The 19,605-nt window shown below is 42.9% G+C and overlaps 3 protein-coding genes across 3 annotated transcripts; all 3 read left to right on the top strand.

The window, feature by feature from the left end:
* The first annotated feature begins 1,085 nt into the window (after nt 1–1,085).
* LOC112467028 (SWI/SNF-related matrix-associated actin-dependent regulator of chromatin subfamily B member 1) lies at nt 1,086–3,929 on the top strand. The gene is made up of 6 exons (XM_025035463.1): nt 1,086–1,255; nt 1,590–2,058; nt 2,259–2,386; nt 2,455–2,767; nt 3,050–3,226; nt 3,313–3,929. Exons 2-6 carry the CDS (start codon nt 1,607–1,609, stop codon nt 3,350–3,352), a joined length of 1,110 nt encoding a protein of 369 aa, XP_024891231.1. The 5' UTR covers nt 1,086–1,255; nt 1,590–1,606; the 3' UTR covers nt 3,353–3,929.
* A 1,366-nt stretch (nt 3,930–5,295) lies between these two features.
* On the top strand, nt 5,296–8,558 carry LOC112467029 (tricarboxylate transport protein, mitochondrial). Its single transcript, XM_025035465.1, has 4 exons — nt 5,296–5,499; nt 6,239–6,673; nt 7,256–7,476; nt 7,610–8,558. Exons 1-4 carry the CDS (start codon nt 5,346–5,348, stop codon nt 7,790–7,792), a joined length of 993 nt encoding a protein of 330 aa, XP_024891233.1. The 5' UTR covers nt 5,296–5,345; the 3' UTR covers nt 7,793–8,558.
* Nucleotides 8,559–9,576: 1,018 nt separating this feature from the next.
* On the top strand, nt 9,577–19,590 carry LOC112467034 (tetratricopeptide repeat protein 28). The gene is made up of 15 exons (XM_025035475.1): nt 9,577–9,934; nt 10,490–10,747; nt 10,819–11,221; nt 11,349–11,906; nt 12,023–12,318; nt 12,386–12,851; nt 13,010–13,417; nt 13,656–14,033; nt 14,211–14,991; nt 15,308–15,981; nt 16,064–16,566; nt 16,849–17,211; nt 17,291–17,528; nt 17,626–17,844; nt 18,022–19,590. Exons 1-15 carry the CDS (start codon nt 9,911–9,913, stop codon nt 18,672–18,674), a joined length of 6,222 nt encoding a protein of 2,073 aa, XP_024891243.1. The 5' UTR covers nt 9,577–9,910; the 3' UTR covers nt 18,675–19,590.
* The last annotated feature ends 15 nt before the right edge of the window (nt 19,591–19,605 follow it).

Below are 19,605 nucleotides of genomic sequence, written 5' to 3'. Positions count from 1 at the left end.
TTTTTAAAATCCATTTTACTTCATTTCAAGCGGAAAAACCTCAAGAAGAATAGACCGTACGTGATGTTCGAACTTGATTGGCGCGCGCACGTCGCTATGGCTTCCTCGATCACTTGCGAGTTTGCCTTTAGGTCCGTCCAACGAATCGCAACAGATGATTTGGCACCAGATTCCCCTCTCCCGGCATTCGTTGATCTACGATAAGAAAAATAAAATTAAACTTGATATCCGCCAGCGGCAGGGCTGCCAGATTGGGCTATTTAACGCAAATTGGGCTATCTAGAGAACTCTTGTGCGGTATAAATTTTTCAAACGAGGATTTCCGCATTTTGCTATTTTTTAAGCCACGGTGTAAAATATAATTTTTATGTAATCTTACAATTATATTTTACAGTACACCGTGTCTTGAGCGAAAATACTCAATTCATCTGGGTTTGAATTTGTGGAAACACCGATAGTTTGGCACTATGAAATTTGCAACACTGGTTTGCAAATCTATGGTTGCATTCTACGCTTGCGCCGCACAGACAAGGAACGCACTTGGACATTGCACGACAGAGATGCCAGGGTCTCAGCTTTGCACGAACACGACGAAATGGCACGTCGGTGTGACGCTTCGACAAATTGACGAGCGCCAAGCGCCACACTGACGTGCCTTGTCGTTGTGCTGCACAAAACCAAGGCCACGATTTGACATCTTTACACAGTCCTCTTCTTGTCTGATCGTTATTGATAGCTTTTATGAGCGGGTAGTTTTAAATTTGTCTTATGGTATCTATATCGTGTGCAATTTAATAAATATGATATATAATGTCATTTGCGTGCACAGCATAGTGATCTTATCGCCCATAAGAAATCTAATAAACATTGCGAGAAAGAGCAAGTCCTAGACAGAAGAACACAGTCTTCGATGCGACAGCATGGTTTATTATCATATTATATGATATTATATTATATCATATTATATGAGATACGAAAAAAAAGCGATATTGGGCTACATTGCTAGGGAATGTGCGGATTTTGGGCTAGCTCAGCTCGCTCTAGCGGCGGTTTCTGCGGCACACATTCTGGCAGCCCTGGCCAGCGGAGCGGATGCCGCGCCGTGCGTCTCGTCTAGTCTGTTTTCAGGGAAACTGAGGGAAACGTAAACAAACGTAGGAGGAGAGGAGAGGAGAGTTTACGAGAGCTTGTAAACACGAGTGGATAAATTATCCCTGTTGCCAGGTGCGATAAAGAGAGTCCGAGATCCCCGGGAGTAAGTATATTTACTACAAAAACGCTTGCGGCGTTTTCGACGCTGTCCATTTTATACCGCTTGCAATAAATATTTAATCGTTGCGCTAATTTTTATAAATTTGCCGCGTCGCGAACGTTCAAATTAAGAGGAAAATAGAACCTGGATAAACCTGCTGAATAATATTAGCCTCCGGTGAGAGCTCCGTTGTGTGTTTCGTAAAGCTAGCGATTAACCTTGTATCAAATGTATTTTTGTATTCTCTGATCTGTCTACATAATAGTGTCCCAAATGTACGTTAATCATCTCGCATTCTTATTGATACTCGTGTTGACCTGTGTTTTACTGATTGCAGCAAAAGTAGCCTCAAAAATGGCGTTACGCACCTACGGAGACAAGCCCATAAGTTTCCAAGTGGAGGAAAATGGGGAGTACTACTGCATCGGGTCGGAGGTCGGCAATTACCTGCGCCTCTTTCGCGGGTCTCTGTACAAGAGATACCCCGGCATGTTCAGGAGATCCATAACCAACGACGAACGCAAGAAATTAGTGGAGCTCGGGCTGAGTCAGCACGTTCTCGCGTCTAGTGTTTCGCTGTTGAGAGCCAGCGAGGTGGAGGATATTATCGAGGGCAATGACGACAAGTACAAAGCTGTGTCTGTGCACTCGACCGAACCACCGGCGCCTAGAGAGGGTAAATCCAAGAAGTCGATGGCGTGGGTGCCCAGTCTACCAAACAGTTCGCATCTGGATGCGGTTCCTCAAGCTACGCCAATAAATCGCAACAGAGTACACAATAAAAAAGTTAGGACATTTCCATTATGGTAAGCAAGAAAGTACAGCCAAGTTCTACGTACATTTTATTGTTTTCTATTGCTAAACTAGCTGCACTAGTTCAGAGTTTGTTTTTTTCCTTCCAATGTAGAATAAAAAAGATAAACTCTGAACTAGTGTAACCAGTTCAGCAATAGAAAACAGACCCCCATATAATGAAAATATAACTCTTATTTTATTTCCAATATAGTTTCGACGATACAGATCCATCAGCAAACTTGGAGAATGCGGCGCAACAGGAAATGCTGGTCCCAATACGTTTAGATATGGAAATCGAAGGCCAGAAATTAAGGGACACTTTTACTTGGAATAAAAATGGTATGTATTCTTGTATCCTTGGATGATAATTTTTACAAATTGTAACGGTATATCTGTTTGTTTCGCAGAAAGTCTCATAACACCCGAACAATTTGCCGAGGTGCTCTGCGACGATTTAGACTTAAATCCATTAACCTTTGTTCCTGCAATCGCGCAGGCGATAAGGCAGCAAATAGAAGCGTTCCCTCAGGAAACAATTCTGGAAGACCAATGCGATCAGAGAGTTATAATTAAATTAAATATACACGTGGGCAATACCTCTCTAGTAGATCAGGTAGAATGGGATATGTCTGAAAAGGAGAATAATCCAGAGAAGTTTGCGATGAAGCTTTGCGCGGAGCTTGGCCTTGGTGGAGAATTTGTCACCGCTATCGCTTACAGGTGAAACAACGAATCTTTTCGTACTCTGTGACCACGTAACTGTGCCACCGTTTTGTGTAAAATGATAGTTTTATTACCGAATTTATTAGAAAAAGATTTTTCGCAAAAATTAGCAAAGTTAAAAGCAATTTTGAATACAAGCAAATTGTGAGCATATAATAATAAATTGTATACTAACTTTATTATCAATTGTATACTAACTTTATTATCAAAACTAAAATTTATTATATACCCAGTTGATATTGATTGTTACTCAAGTAATACAATTATATTTATTTGCAGTGTACGCGGGCAATTGTCGTGGCATCAAAGAACGTACGCATTTTCTGAAGCACCTCTACCAACCGTAGAAGTTCCCTTTAGACCTCCGTCAGAGGCCGATCAGTGGGCACCGTTCTTAGAAACCTTGACAGACGCAGAGATGGAAAAGAAGATACGCGATCAAGATCGAAATACTCGGTAAGAAGTGAATTTGGCAGCGGTATACGTAAACTTTATTGTAATAAATGCGCTTGATTGATCATTCGTTTTCTTCTTTCTTTCAGACGTATGCGACGTTTAGCAAACACGACGCCTGGCTGGTAGAAAAAGTACATCTTGAAAGAAAACTCCATACCATCTACACATTTCAACCAGTACCATCCTAATTTTTAGTATGCCCTGATATTTGTAAGATTTATAAGTAACGATATAATTTTTATTAAGATACCATCGTAGAGTACGAAATATGCGGAAGTAACTATTTGTAAAAATAACGGATACATGGTTGCATTTATTAAAAAAAAAAAAAAAGAATGTAACTCTACATAATCAGTCATCATTGTTTATGAAATGTTCTTATATACAAGATATTCCAGATCTAAAGAGTCATTTTTCAATTTAGAGTCTACTTTTTCTTTCCATTTTTATAAATTTAAAAAACCTTTCTAATTTAATTTATTATACGTGACAGTCAATTTGTATCATTGAGTGATGAATAACTGGTGTCTTTTTATATCGTACGATGCACGGTCCGGTCTACAACGCAGTTATTGATACGTACATATCGCGTAACACTTCAATCGGGGTTTGATAACAGCTGACTGTGGAACGCAATCTTATGTAATAGTAAAAAAAATACAATTCGTTTCATATGTGAAAATTATATATTATATGAAATATATCTTGAATATTTTATTTGAAATATGTCATATATATTATACAAAATTTATTACAGTGCTGCAATTATCTGTTTTAGTCGGCTGCAATCGTACGACGAGATAACAGATCACGTGATTGTATGTCATTTATGATAAACGATCGTCGCAAAGCACGTGTTCGGCAATTATCTAACATTTCGGCATCTCATTAATCATGCGGGTCAACATCTCCGTTGTACCAACATTATACCGTCTGAATGGATTAAATGGAGAAAACTTGAGTGAAAGAAAAGACTGTCACATCTCTCGAGATTTATGATCAGCGACCTTTGACGAATGAATCGGAATGTAGATTAGTTGTTCTACTTTAACTTCGCTACAATATCTTTTTACCGCTCGTGTAATACGATGCTCTACGTTCTGAAGAATGAATTTGGAAGGAGGTAATCGATTTTTTCCGTGACGAAGCACTCCTGTATTTAGCCCTGGACTATGGACTGACCGATAGGACCGCGACAGATTCGACTGGTGCCCTCGCCAAGAGGGGGATATTTTCTGCGGCCCAATTTCAATTTTTACTTGTTTTTTTGTTTTCAAAATAGAATTTAACACGTCCACACACATGACTTTTTTTCTACATACAAGTTTTAGCAATTATTTTGAACGCTGATGGTTCTGACAATAGCTATCGACGAACGATCTCTTTTTCTACATTCTCAAGTCCTTGTTACAGTCCTGCGATGATCTACATATGTACATCTGATTTTTATTTAAAGAATATTCCAAGTCGCCACGATTCCTCGCAAGCTTGAAACTTTTACTTGGAATATTTTTTAGATCCAAACTTTCGGAGATAATTATTGATTTTTTGAAAGATATATATGTATAATATATGATATTGCGAAATATTCCAATACATTCAACCCTTAGTAAATGCTCGTGGAAAATCCGTAAAGACGTACTGGTGAACACATATATCTGAGGTCTGTTACCCTCTATATTTTTCCGAGTTTTCTTTTTAAAGCATAAATATTTATGCTTCATAATCATAAATATTTACTTTATTTTTTATTTTAAGCGCAGAGAGAAAGAAAAAGAGAAAACGGATAAAAGAGAGAAAGAAGAGAGTGCGAGCAAGCGCAATTAATTCAACAGATCCCTTCAGTCACCGGTGACTGACCAGACCATCCTGCATGTGTGTGTGCGCGGATCATGATACACCCGTGCGTAACGAGGCAGGGCAAGGCAAGGCAAGGAAAGGTGAAGCAACGCGTCAAATGAGGCGACGTCGTTACGCCGATCGCGGAAGGGGGAAAATATGGGGGAAACCGGTGCGTTACGCGCTCATCGGGACGCACGCATGAGTGTCAATCCGCTGGTGTCAGTCCAGCGGCGGCAGCGCGTGGAGCACGAGTTTACGAGTCTTGGTGCGCCCGAGCATGGATCTGACGAGGCAGCAACAGCAGCGGCGATCGCTGGCGAGCGCGTGCCACGGCCCGTTGCCGTTTCCACGTAGGCCGTGGATGAGCGAGACCGGCGTCGCCGCCGCCGCCGCCGCCTCCGGCAACCTGGGCCTCAAAGGGGTCATAGCCGGTACGTTTACTCCTTCTCGTTCCGTCTCCTCGTCTTTCTTTCTCTCCCCCGAGGAGGGAACGGGAGAGAAAGAAACGTTCTCTCTCTCTCACTCTCGCTCGCGCGATTGCCCGTGACCCGCCGACCTTTGACACCTGTCTGGGTGCCCACGTCACGCGGAAACGTGCACGAGAGCCTCCTTTTTTTTCTTTTTTTTTTCTTTGGAGTCAGTGCACTCTGGCAAATCGTACGATAACACGCGGGATCGCGCGATCGCGATCTCACGCGATTGCATGCGTATGTATGTGGATACGTATCCTCGCAAGGTCATCGAATTTATCTGAATTTCCATAGTAATGAAGACCGCGAATTACGGTCGTTTTACGCGACAACTCCGCGTAAAACGATTTAACGAGCTGACGACTGTGGACGCATCAAATAAAATTTAATTAAGAAAGGAAAGATATATTATTAATTTTTTTTTAGTTTTAGTAGTAAGATTAATTAGAAGATAAAGATGCAAAATTACGTTGCAATGTAATCGTATATTTTTATACTATTTCTTGCACATTGAAATCGTACGATCTTTTACTTGTACTTTTGAATGGCACTTCAATTTCTTTGGACCACTCCGACCACTTAAAGCCAGTCTCTTCCTCAACAAGACCTCGTTAATAACTCCAATTAACGCATGCACGTATATACACGTACTATTTTCGCGTTTATAAATAAGAATTGGAAAATACAATTGCTTTTCCAGGTGGTATTACTGGAGGGATAGAAATTTGCATCACATATCCGACCGAATACGTCAAAACACAGCTGCAGCTGGATGGGAAAGCTGGTGCTGGAAAAGAATATACGGGAATAGCCGACTGCGTCACCAAAACCGTCAAGACTCGCGGAGTCCTCGGCTTGTACAGAGGCCTGTCCGTCCTGGTTTACGGCTCTATACCGAAGTCGGCGGTGCGATTTGGCGCTTTTGAATCGGTGAAAAACCAGTTGGTCGACGCGGACGGAAAGCTCAATCCGCAAAGGCGGCTCCTCGCCGGTCTCTGCGCCGGGGTGTGCGAGGCTATTTTCGCGGTTACCCCGATGGAAACGGTTAAAGTGAAATTCATCAACGATCAACGTTCGGCGAATCCAAGATTCAGAGGATTTTTCCATGGTGTACGCATGATTGTGAAGGAACACGGTAAGAAAGAAGATTCAAGTACCAATTTCTCAAGCTTTTATATATATGTATATATTATATATCTAAATTTTATTTCTTATTAATTTTCATATGTTTGTCAATTGAAAGTGGAACACATTTCACATTTGAATTGCAATCGAGTTGTAACAGAAAGAAAAGAGAAATATTATAAAATTATATAGTAATTTAAATAAGTACAATTTAACTGTGGAATCCAGTTCAGAGACATGACTCGTTTATCTGGGTCAGATTGTAACACGAGCTTGTATAGTCGGTCGGTTTAGTATGTTATGAAATAATCTTTAATTCGTCTTCACGTTAAATGATAATCGTACAAAGATATCGTATAAAAAAAGTTAAAAGAACATGTAAAATTAATACATTAAGTTATATTGGAAATTTGGTTCTCAAACTTTGCGTAATGTACAATAGATAACGACATTTATATACATAAAAATATATTTGTCTTAAAATAATTTTATTTGCCAAAATTATTTTAAATGTTAATGTAACTCAGTTATGTTTATAGTGTTAAACGTAATATTGATAATGTAGTACATGCGAGTTTTTTTTTGTATGTAGGCTTTAAAGGAGTATACCAAGGAGTAGTGCCCACAATCTTGAAGCAAGGATCCAATCAAGCCATCCGTTTCTTCGTGATGGAAACTTTAAAAGACTGGTACAAAGGAGGCGACAATACTAAAAGTGTTCCTAAGATGGTCGTCGGTGCGTTTGGTGCGGTTGCTGGCGCAGCATCAGTTTTTGGAAACACGCCTATTGATGTCATAAAAACTAGGATGCAGGTACGCGTATAACGCGTTTCGCGTGTATTTAACACTTTATATTTATATTGAAAATTGCTACTCCGTCAATTGATGATCCACGCTCATTATAATGCCGTTAAACTTTATTGTTCTGAATTTGTTTTGCATTTAGGGATTGGAAGCTTCGAAGTACAAGAGCAGCGTGGACTGCGTGATCCAAGTGTGGAAGAAAGAGGGTCCAACGGCATTTTACAAGGGAACCATTCCGCGATTAGGCCGAGTATGTTTAGACGTTGCCATAACATTCATGATATATGATTCCTTCATGGAACTTTTTAACAAAGTATGGCCTTAGGTCTGTCGCATTTTGTACATACGTATACACGATACATTCTCTCAGATTTTACAAATATTGCTTTTACGTTGACGTATTTTTTACAAGCGTATTTGTACAACGTATTTTTTAGAGTTTATTTATTATCATATTCTTATTTAAGATGTATGTGATGAGAGAAACGTTTTTCAATGGCGATGTTTATAACAGACATATGTATGTATATCGGAAATCATAATAGGGCAAACGTGTCGCGAGTGCATCTCTTTGATCGTTTTTACAAGAAAAAGATGTGAGCTTTCATTTTGCACGGTATAATTGTGTGATATTACTACCTCCAGCTCTAGTTGCATTCATATGATGTGCGATACAAAAAAATCATATTAACTGCAGAAATGTTGTGCTTGGTTGAATGTGTGTGTCGTGAAATAATTCGTTTAGCATTATAGAATCTAACATTCTGCAACGACGTTACATTCCTGCAATCTCAGTCCAAGATACGAATATACGAGAGTGTCGTTTTTATAAACTCTTTTAAAGTGCGAGAAAATAGTCGGTGTGTAATAGATATATAAGCCACAACGTACATAGATGACAATACATAGATATATTTATGTACAATTGTGTACAGAAAGTTGTGTAGCACTAATTGATAGAACACAAGGAAAGCTCTCCAACGATTTTCATTTTGAATAATTTCTCGAGCCTGAGAACTACATCGATGTTGCAGAAGTAAATATAGAAGGATGATGTATGTTAATAAAAAAAAAAATGCAAGATAATTTTATATTTAGTTTTCTTTAACATGCAATCTTCCGTTTAACAAAATATAAAAATAGCAATTCAAATTTTTATTTAGCAGCCTAGTCTCACGGGTTTTTTTTATGCGTTTTGATATCTTTATCTCCTTCTCAATAACAGTTTTTTTTTAGTATAAGCTGGCAGAGCTCCAGGACTCCGTAAAAATAATCTGAGAGCTGCCGTCTCAGGAACGTCATGGACACAATTTTTTAAAACGCTCGTTCGGCTTTCCGTTCTTTGTTTCGACGTCTAAAAAAACAATAATTGCAAATGCAAAAACGGTGCGTTCGACACGTGGAAGATCAAAGGCAACATTTATGACACTGATTGATCTTCACGAACTAGTCAAAAAAATTGAATTTTTAATCACATTCATTATTCAGTATACGCATTAAAAGTCATAGTTCTTAATCATCAACGTCGATATAACTTTCCCTCTCGTCGCATGATAAAGATCTCCCGTCATTTACATTTTTACATATGCATACAGGGTATCCCGCATCATAACGGTATCTCGGATTAACGCGGAGTCTCAAAGAGCTCAAAGAACGTCCGATTGTTCTCCGGAAGATCTTCCTCGATCTATATAGTTAATTAACGAATCTACATGGAACTTGGGAAGCGAGACGAAGACGGTCCCCCTTTGATACTCGAAGTGCAAGATGCGGAGCGGCTGCCGTTGCATAGCAGGGCATCAGGGCCCATCGCGGGCCCACGTATCTTCGCGCGCGTGGCCCACGTTTCCACGTGTATGTGTATGCGTATGTGCGCGCGCGCTCGCTCGATTTACACGCTCGTATGTTGATGATAGTGTTGCAAAACGAGCGGGGCAACACACGGCCGGGGCCTCATCAAGGGCCCGGCGAGTTGGAGGAGGAGGAGGAGAGGAGCGCATAGAAGAAGCAAACAGCACCGGGCAAGCGGCAGGCAGCAGTGCCGGCCCCGCTCTGGGCCCGACGGGGGGACCCGGGGTCACATTCCAAGATGGCTGTGCCTGAGGAATGCAGTGGGTGCCCCCCTAAGACGCCTGCCTCCCTCCTTTTTTATTAATCGGTCCCATTTGCCCGTTCTAGCGAAAAGAAACCCCCTTATTACCGCTCGCGCGAGGTGAAACAATAATGTAACGCGCGTATACGTGCAGAGTTTAGTTTGCGAGCGGACGTCGAGGGAACGTGGTGCCGAGGTAAGTCCCATCTCGTGAGGGAGAGAAGGAGAGCCGAGAGAGCGAGGGACGGCGAGAAATAGTGGTATCGCACGTTCAATCCGGGGCCTGTTCTTCATGCCAGCACGCCGCAGATGATGCCCATGCCAGAGGATGCTACTAGCTCGTCTTAAGCAATGTCTCATAGGGATATCTCTGAGGTAATTGCGAGGTTCCTATTTGCAACTTTGGGCCCAATCCTGAATCGGGATCTGGCCTTCGCTTACACGTTACATCTTGTGTTTTGATCAGTCTCATTTAACTGTCTACGTACTTATTAATTCAATCGAGTATTTTATTGATATACTGATTTATGTTAATTTTATCCCTTGTCTTTTATAATGAAGAAATCGTTTATACATGTTAATCACTTTTAAATATTGAGATAAAAAGTATCTCCTTCGCTTTTAACTCTATTTGGAATTTTTTACAAATTTATATTATATTTTTTAAAATAAAATATGACTCGTGTCTATATATATTATTAACGTTATGAGTTAAAAGTTTTTTAATTATCATTGATTTAATCATATAAAATTTATCACATAGTTAAGAGTAAAAATAACTGGTTTAAAAGTAGCCTCTTCTAGTTCCATGGATCTTTCCATGTATGTGATTTCTTATTTTAATTTATATAAATAGCTTAGTTTTATCTATTAATAAAAGCAGGAAGTTATTTGCTTTAAATATGATTGTGCCAATTTGATGATTGTAAGGTGGAGCCCGAAGGTACGTCGGCCTTGGCCGCTGGATCCAGGGCACTATTCTTAGAAACGGTACGCAGGAGTAACGCGGCGTGCCAGAATGGAGATTACGCCCTGGCCGCGACATTGTATACGGAAGCCCTTGCCTTGGACCCCCTTAGTCACGTGTTATACTCGAACAGATCAGCCGCCAGGCTCAAAATGGGATTGTTTGCGCTCGCATTGCAGGATGCTGTCAGAGCTACCGAGCTGAGTCCACAGTGGCCGAAGGTATGTGCATTCTTCCTCGTATTCTTTCGTGCATTCCTATCAATTTTGGATCTTTAACGATCCGTTTTCAGGCGTACTACCGACAAGGAGTAGCGCTACAATGCCTAGGACGTTACGGAGAGGCACTCGTTGCCTTCAGCACGGGATTAGCTCACGACGTGTCCAATCATCAGCTGTTATCAGGCTTGGTAGAAGCGTCTCTGAAGTCTCCGTTGCGACCGACCTTAGAGCCGACGTTCCAACAGTTGCGCGTGATGAAGCTCGACGAGTCTCCGTTCGTCGTTATATCCGTGGTTGGTCAAGAGCTGCTCGGGGCTGGACAATACAGGGCGTCCGCTGGCGTGCTAGAAGCCGCGCTCACCATCGGAACGTGCAGCTTGAAATTGAAGGGTTCCGTACTCTCCGCTCTGTCCAGCGCGTACTGGACATTGAACTCCCTGGACAAGTCGTTACACTACATGCAGCAGGATCTGGGTAAGTAGCAGATAAGTCGGGACAATAAATCGAGCAGAAATTTTTACATTGATTCCTTTCAATTTGTAATCTGTGAATCTAAGGATCTAATGGAGCAAGTTTGTTTACCGATAATTGAAATTTTCAGGAGTGGCGCGTTCCCTAGGGGACCCGCAGGGCGAGTGCAGAGCCCACGGGAATTTAGGCGCCGCTTACTTCAGCAAGGGCAGCTTCAAGGAGGCTTTAACAGCTCATAGGTACCAACTTGTTCTAGCTATGAAATGCAAAGATACGCAGGCGGCGGCGTCGGCCTTGACCAGTCTGGGACACGTCTACACGGCGATCGGCGATTTGCCGAACGCCCTGGCCTCCCATAAGCAGTGCGTACAATTGGTGAAGCAGATGGGGGATCGGCTGCAGGAGGCTCGCGAGATCGGTAACGTCGGGGCGGTCTATTTGGCGATGGGAGAGTTCGAAAGCGCTGTCGACTGTCACACGCAACACCTGAGGATAGCCAGACGGCTGGGTGATCGCGTGGAGGAAGCGAGGGCCTTCAGTAACTTGGGATCGTCTCACCACTATCGTAGAAATTTCGGACAGGCGATGGCTTATCACGAGAACGTTCTGAGAATAGCTCAGGAACTCGGAGATAGAGCGATAGAGATCAGAGCATACGCGGGATTAGGTCATGCCGCCAGATGTGCAGGTGACGATAACGATATATTATTAAAGTACTGTATCGTCATGTTGCAATACATTAACGTATTATTTCTATTTTTAACTTTTCTTTACGTTAACATGATTTTATTCTAAATATCATAGGCGACTTGGCGCAAGCAAAACTCTGGCATCAAAGACAGCTTGACGTCGCGTTGGTCACGAAAGACAAGGTGGCCGAGGGACGAGCCTGCAGCAATCTGGGCATAGTATACCAACTGCTCGGCGAGCACGATGCCGCCTTGAAACTACATCAGGCACACTTGGGAATCGCGAGATCGTTAGGAGACAAAGCTGGTATGGGTAGAGCATACGGGAACATCGGTAATGCTTATAACGCCTTGGGTTATTACGAACAAGCCATCAAGTACCACAAACAGGAATTAACGATAAGCAAAGAGGTAAGGCGTCCCTAGAATAAGTATGTCATTATTGTGAAACACTCTGTTAATGAAAAATGTCGTTCAGGTAAACGATCGTAGCTCGGAAGCCAGCACACACGGAAACTTGGCGGTCGCGTATCAGGCTGTGCAAGGCCATGAAGCGGCGTTGAGACATTACAGAGCTCACTTAGCTATTGCGCGCGAACTGAAAGACACGGCTGGTGAGGCGTGTGCCCTGCTGAATCTCGCCAATTGTCTTTCTTCGCGCGGCAGATTCGAGGAAGCAGTGCCATATTACGAGCACTATCTGATGCTGTCGCAAGAATTGCACGACGTTGAAGGGGAAGCTAAAGCGTGCCATTTTCTGGGATACGCTCACTATTGCCTGGGAAATCATCGAGAAGCGGTCAGATATTACGATCAGGATTTAGCATTAGCGAAAGACTTGCAGGATAAATCTGGAATGGGTAGAGCTTACTGCAATCTGGGATTAGCTCACTTGGCGCTGGAAAATCTGGACACCGCTTTGGAATGCCAAAAATATTATTTGGGTAACACGTTTTGCGTATTTTTAACATACATATACAATAATGTAACTAATATTTTATAATTATATATTAATATATTAAAAGTAGGAGAATATAAGTAGAAAAAATAAAATGTATAATGATAAAAAATATAATAAATAATCGTTAATTATTTAACGCAGCGATTGCGCACATGACCAAACATCTGGCCGGCAAGTTCCGCGCTCTGGGAAATATCGGCGACTGCTTGTTGCGCATGGGAGAGATCGACGAAGCTATCAAGATGCATCAACGTCAGTTGAACTTGGCACGTCAAGCGGCCGATCGTTGCTTGGAAGCGGCTGCCTATGGCGCATTGGGGATCGCTCATCGAGCTACGAAGAACTTGGACAAGGCTCTAGGTTTTCACACGCAGGAATTAACTTTGAGGCAAGAAGCCGGTGACTTGCGCGGCGAATGCAGGGCGCATGGAAATCTGGGTGCCGTACACATGGCATTGGGACAGTACACTCACGCGGTCAAGTGTTATCAAGAACAATTGGAGAGGGCGAAAGAACTAGCGGATTCCGGAGTTGAAGCTCAAGCATTAGGTAATTTAAATTTATAATGTTTAAATTTGGAATTTTTTTTTTAAATAAAACATTCGAAATGTAAATTTAAAATTTCTTGCTTAAATGAGAAAGATAAACGCAATATATATAACGTATGTACAGAATGATATGCTAGAATCAAGAAGATAATTATATAAAAATAAATAGATATTCTTTTTGAAAAGATATGAATAAAATAACATACCATCCTTTTTTTAACTATAACTCTTTATTATAGGAAATTTGGGCATAGCTAGGCTTAATATGGCGCATTATGAGGATGCTATCGGTTATTTCGAGCAACAGTTAGCAACTTTAGAACCGCTAACTACTAACACCGCTTTACTCGACAAAGCTCGAGCACTCGGAAACTTGGGGGATTGTTACGAGGCCTTGGGTGATCTGGAAGAAGCTATCAAATGTCATGAGCAACAATTGACAGCCGCCTTGAAGTTGAAAAGCACAAGAGATCAGGAGAGGGCGTACAGAGGATTGGGAAGAGCTCGTGAGGCTACCGGAAACTTACAGGAAGCCTTGGTGTGTTTCGAGAAGAGATTAGTAACCGCTCATGAAGTGGACAGTCCCGAGGCAAGGGGTGCCGCTTACGGTGACTTAGGTAAATTGAGAATTAAATATAGATTAATTTTATCAAGTTCGTAAAAAAGAGATCATATAGAAATCTTTTTTAGCAAATATGTTTATATACAAAATTCATGCAAACATTTTCAATCACCTAATTTTAACGCAATTATATTAACTGTGTATTGATATTTGTTCGAATGTTAATTTGCAGGCAGAGTACACGCCGCGTTAGGTAATCACGAGCAGGCCGTCAGTTGTTTGTCGCATCAATTGGCCCTTGCTCGCGGGTTCGGCGACAAAGCGGCCGAGGCTGAAGCTGCCAGTGGTTTGGGAGCGGTACATCTTTTGATGGACGATCCAAATTCCGCGTTACGCCATCATCAGTTGGAGCTGTCGATCGCCGAGAGTCTGGATGCGGCTGGATTGCAAGCCCGCGCCTGTGCTAATCTGGGAATGACCCAGGAGACGTTGGGACAATATGAGGAAGCTATCAGATTGCAGGAACAGTCGTTGAGTCTTGCGGCCGCGGCGGGGGATCAACCGGCCCGAGCGGCGGCTTTCGCGAGTCTGGGTCGACTCCATCATCTGTGCGGGGACCTGCCACGCGCTCTGAGTTATCTGCAGTCTGGTCTGTCTCTGTCCGAGGGCTTGGGCAGAAGGGAAGAAGCCGCCAGACTGAGACACAGACTTGGTCTCGTGCACTGGGAGGCCGCAGAAGCGACCATCTCCGTAGAACACTTGGAGAAGGCCGCGAATCTCTTAGAGTCATTAGACGGAACTTGTGTGTCTCTGTCTTGCGGTCAACCCAATCGAACTGAATTGCTATCAGAGACGTATAGGATGTTGCAAAAGGTATTGATCCACCTAAACCGAGCAGAAGAAGCTTTGAATTGGGCGGAAAGATCTAGACGATCTAAAAGTAATTCCCTGGACGACGCAGCTCACTATTCTGAGATTATTGATCGGCAACGCGGAATTATCCTGTACTACAGGTATGATCTTTTTGCAAGCGAGTATTATTATAACTTAAAGAAGAGAGACAGCGAAATACAGGGGAACGGAGGGTAGCCCCGGACATTATTGAAATTCAAGTATATCGCGTATCTATGGCCATTGTTTAAACATTCTAATATGCCTTTCTCGACATATGCAGAGTGTTTAAACAATGGCCATAGATACGCGGTATACTTGAATTTCAATAATGTCCAGGGCTACTCCCCGTTCCCCTAATGTTATTTAATATCATAATAATTTGTTGGTTCCGTGATTCTATTAATAGATTAAAATAATTGAACGAAATCGTTTCAGTGAAGTGGGATGTGAATTGCATGCGTGGTGCTTAGCGCCAGGACGCGGTTTGTTACGATTCCACTCCACCACGTTGGACGATGGGGTAGGTCTGGAAAAGAGAGTCCTTCAAGCGCGCGAAGCGCTTTTGGACGAGAGCAACGAGCTCATTGAGGAATCTACCAAAATCCCATCGAGGGGTCATCACTTGAACGCCAGTTCCTACAGTTTGAGCAGCCTCTTCAGCGTCGGTTCCGTGAGCTCTCGCGCCGGAAGCGCCCGTTGGGGACGAGGCGTGAAAGGACCTACGTGGCAGGCACCATTGCCGATACAAGTGCTCTACGACCTTCTCCTCGCTCCGTTCGAGGATCTGCTACCGCCGCCGCGAAAGGAGCTGATCCTCGTGGTGGAGAAGTCTCTCTACTTAGCACCGTTCCCGGCTTTGCAATCCAATCCAGGCGAGGATTACCTGTGCGAAAGATTTTCGTTGTTGGTAGTACCATCCCTTGCGGCGCTCAGAAAGAGGTCGAAGACACCTGTGCTGGAAGGCGGTGCTACTGTGGCCGCGCTAGTCGCCGGAAATCCTGTTCTGCCGGAGGAAATTCGAAAGGAGTACGGTTGGGCCGAGAGCGTCGCTTCCACCGAGACCGAGTCGGAAATAGTCGCCGAATTACTGGAGGCCCGCGCAATGACTGGTTAGTATCAGTTAGAATATTGAAATTTTTAATTCTACAGAAGTGTTACATACAATTTCCGACTCTCATTCGTTCATTACAGGATTGGAAGCTACCAGATCGGCGGTTCTGCGATCTCTACCGGATGCGGAGTGCGTTCACTTGACGGTGCCGATCTTCTGGAGTACCAGCAGTTTAGCGTTCTCACCCGATCAGTGTGAGGAGCCGTCCGAGAGACCGGAATACCTGATAAGCCAGGCGGACTTACTTAGGATAAAGATGTCCGCCCGTCTGGTTGTTGTGTCCAGCGGTCAAAGTTGGAGCAACGTAGATTGCACGAACGCTACGTCAGACGGTATACAGAATCTCGCCAAGACCTTACTGAGCACGGGCGCGCAATGTGTGCTCATAGGGATGTGGGCAGTACCACCGACCGCCGGCAGTATTTTATTGCGAGCGTTCTACAGCGCGATGTTGCAAGGCGCCAGAGCGTCCCGTGCCTTGGCCGAGGCGATGCAGACCGTCCAGCATACCAGACACTTTGCTCATCCCGCTAACTGGGCCGGCTGGCTGCTTATCGGCGGAGACGCGAGATTATCCAACAAGGTATATTCGATAGGAATTGTATGTGCTATTTGAACAAATGTAAAATACAAAACAACGAACGAATCAATTGATTAATGTTCTGAAATGACCTGGATAAATCTAATCTTCTAGAAAGTAGACTCCTTTAGTTACAGAATTTTTTTTCGTACATTGTTTTAATTATTAAATTATAATTATGACACTATATCAGACAGTTTTGAATGAAAAAATTATTTTAATATAGTGTTTCGTTTTTCGCAATTTTAATCGTAATATTTCATCATTTTTCTCTCGTTTCATCAGGTCGCGCTCATGGGTCAAGCGCTAGCGGAATTATTGCGCGGTGGCCCCGAGCAGAGCAGGGACGCGCTGCGAGTGACGCTTCATCTGGTAGAGAAATCGTTACAGAGAATTCATCGCGGACAGAAGAACGCCATGTATACGACGCAGCGTAGTATTGAGAACAAGGTGGGCGCGGCCACCGGTTGGCGAGAGCTCCTGATGTCCGTGGGATTTAGATTCGAGCCGGCCGGTAACGGTATACCGTCCTCCGTGTTCTTCCCACAAAGCGATCCCGAGGAAAGACTGACGAGATGTAGCGCCAGCCTACAAGCTCTACTAGGATTAGGCCAATCGTCGTTGCACGCCTTGGCTAGGCTCTTACAAGTATTGACTCACTTTAATTTATGCTTAACTAAATATGGTATAAAGTTGATTTTAATTAATTACGCAAAAAATATTTTAGGCACCGGAAGCCGCAGAAGACGTCATCGCTGCCATGAGAAGAGCCAGCTGCGCTACAGAAGGACAAGAAGTTATATTGCCTGTACATGTTTGGAGAGCATCAGGATCGCACGAACTGTTCGCTAGCTTAGGATTTGACTTGATGGAAGTCGGGCAATCGGAAGTGATACTGAGAACAGGCAAACAAGCCTCACGTAGAGCTGTCCAATTTGCTCTTCAAGCTCTTCTCGCATTATTTGGTAAATTAAAATTCAAATATTGATACATAGTAACACAGTAATAAATATAAATTAATTATATTCGTTGGTATAATGTGTATATTATTATCAATTGCAGACACACAGGAAGCACCAAAAAGTCTTAGCTTAGATTCAGGCAGCTCAATGGAGAGTTTAGCTTCCGTAGCCCATATCGAGAAAAACCTTGTAGAACGGCCACGATTGGGAGGAGCGTTCGCAAGTTACGTACGACATCGTGGCGAACCAGATGGAAAGACCATGGAACCGCCGAACGTTTTGATACCAGCGTCACGACAGCCGTGTCAAAATGGTGGAGGTACATATAAATATTTTAAAGTTACAAGACAGAGCACCTCCAAATTGATTCTGTCTTTTTCAAATGTTAAAAGACGATTTGCTCAATCGGCGAGAATTTCACATTAAATAATCTTGTATAGAAATTTCATAAGATAAGCTTTACGCAGAAATTTAATATTATGTTCGAACGCTCCAGGTGAATCAGACGTGGCATTTACACCTAGTCCTCCAGTGGCGCTTAACTTGAATCATCAGACTCGAATCCGGAATCTTTATCCCGATCAGAATCCGGTGAGGCCCGGCTCGAGCTCGAGCAGTTCGGTGACAGACTGGGATAACGGTCATGCTACCGTGCTAAGACGACAGCCGTTACCGCCGTTGCCAGCTAACGTGTTGGAGAGATTGAGCGTGAGAACGGAGATCGGCACGAATTCGTCGAGGAAGCCGCGGCATTCCACGGCGGCGAACGAGGACATCTGCAGCGCGCAGACCGACGCGACGCAGTCTACGGAGACACATCCGCAAAATTTGAGGAACCTGGCTACCTCCCTGACGAGCCTGACGCGCGAGCTCACGCCCACGATTTCGGAGGTTTACCACGAGCGTAATTTGGGATTGGGTTTGGCGCCGTCCTTGTCGAAATTGTTGGAGGAGGTGGGCGCCGTATCCGAGAACGAGGAATCGCAATCGGCGAAGACGGTGGGTCACAGTCAGACGCAGAATTGGATACAGAACGAGCCGGAGCTCTGCAGGAGAGACGAGGCCGACGGTAGATCTATCGCGGAGTCGCAGTGCAGCGCTGCCAGTTCGAATAAAATACCTCGGAAAGCTCCCGCGCCACCGATATAGATTATTTATATTTATAAGTTAATTTTGCGGAGTATATAGTACTGGGTACCAAAGAATGGGAGACACATCGGGAAACAGGTGGTCGCCGCCTTGCAGCCACGGCAATGCTGACAGAAAAGCGATCGACGAGGAACAAACTTGCCAATATCTCTTGGTATTCGAGATGAAACCCTGAAAGAATGCGCTAGGGACCATAAATGCCTTAACATTCGCTAAATGCACATATTTGCATACATGTCTGTTTCTCATACGTCGGAACTCGTGATGTAACGAGCTCTATCTATATACATACAAGAACAAAATAATCTCGCTAATAAGCGCTAATATGCTCAACTATGATTTTAATTGTAATCCGTCCAAACGTTTAATTATTAACGTTCTTAATTAATATAGCAAAAGACGACTGTTCGTGGAGTTCGGATGTTTAATGAGCTAAAAGAATCAACTTCCTTATACATATATTCATTATCATTTATAATTGATATTTACAATGAATAGTACTAGCTGCACCAACATCCGAGCTCTGACTTCGACTATTATATGTTTCTTAGAAATCATGCGTTCTCAAGTGTGCGAGGAGAACGCGAGAGTCGGATTGACACTCTATGATACGTTTGTACTTCGCAACACACACACAAATACGTATTATATTAATTGTAAGAGAAATCTAGTAAGATAAAAATACTTTTGTTAAAGCTTGTCACGAAGGAAATTTGTTTTACTCGTACATTTTATCGAGTCAAATGTTAATCTCAAAATTCTGCTTCTCAAAGCAATATAAAAAAAAAAAAAAAAAAAAAAAAAACAATAAAATCATATAATATTAACCTTCCTATAATATATGTAAGTGGATACTAAAAATTCGCGACATTAACGTCAACTTCTGCTGCGTTACGATTTCTTGATTTCTCTGCATATAACTGAATAAATT

The sequence above is a fragment of the Temnothorax curvispinosus genome, unplaced genomic scaffold, assembly GCF_003070985.1.
Source record: "Temnothorax curvispinosus isolate PA1 unplaced genomic scaffold, ASM307098v1 QBEX01016803.1, whole genome shotgun sequence".
In the NCBI taxonomy this organism is placed as follows: domain Eukaryota; kingdom Metazoa; phylum Arthropoda; class Insecta; order Hymenoptera; family Formicidae; genus Temnothorax; species Temnothorax curvispinosus.
The sequence above is the reverse complement of the archived record's forward strand: the minus strand, read 5'-3'. Positions and strand labels throughout refer to the sequence as shown.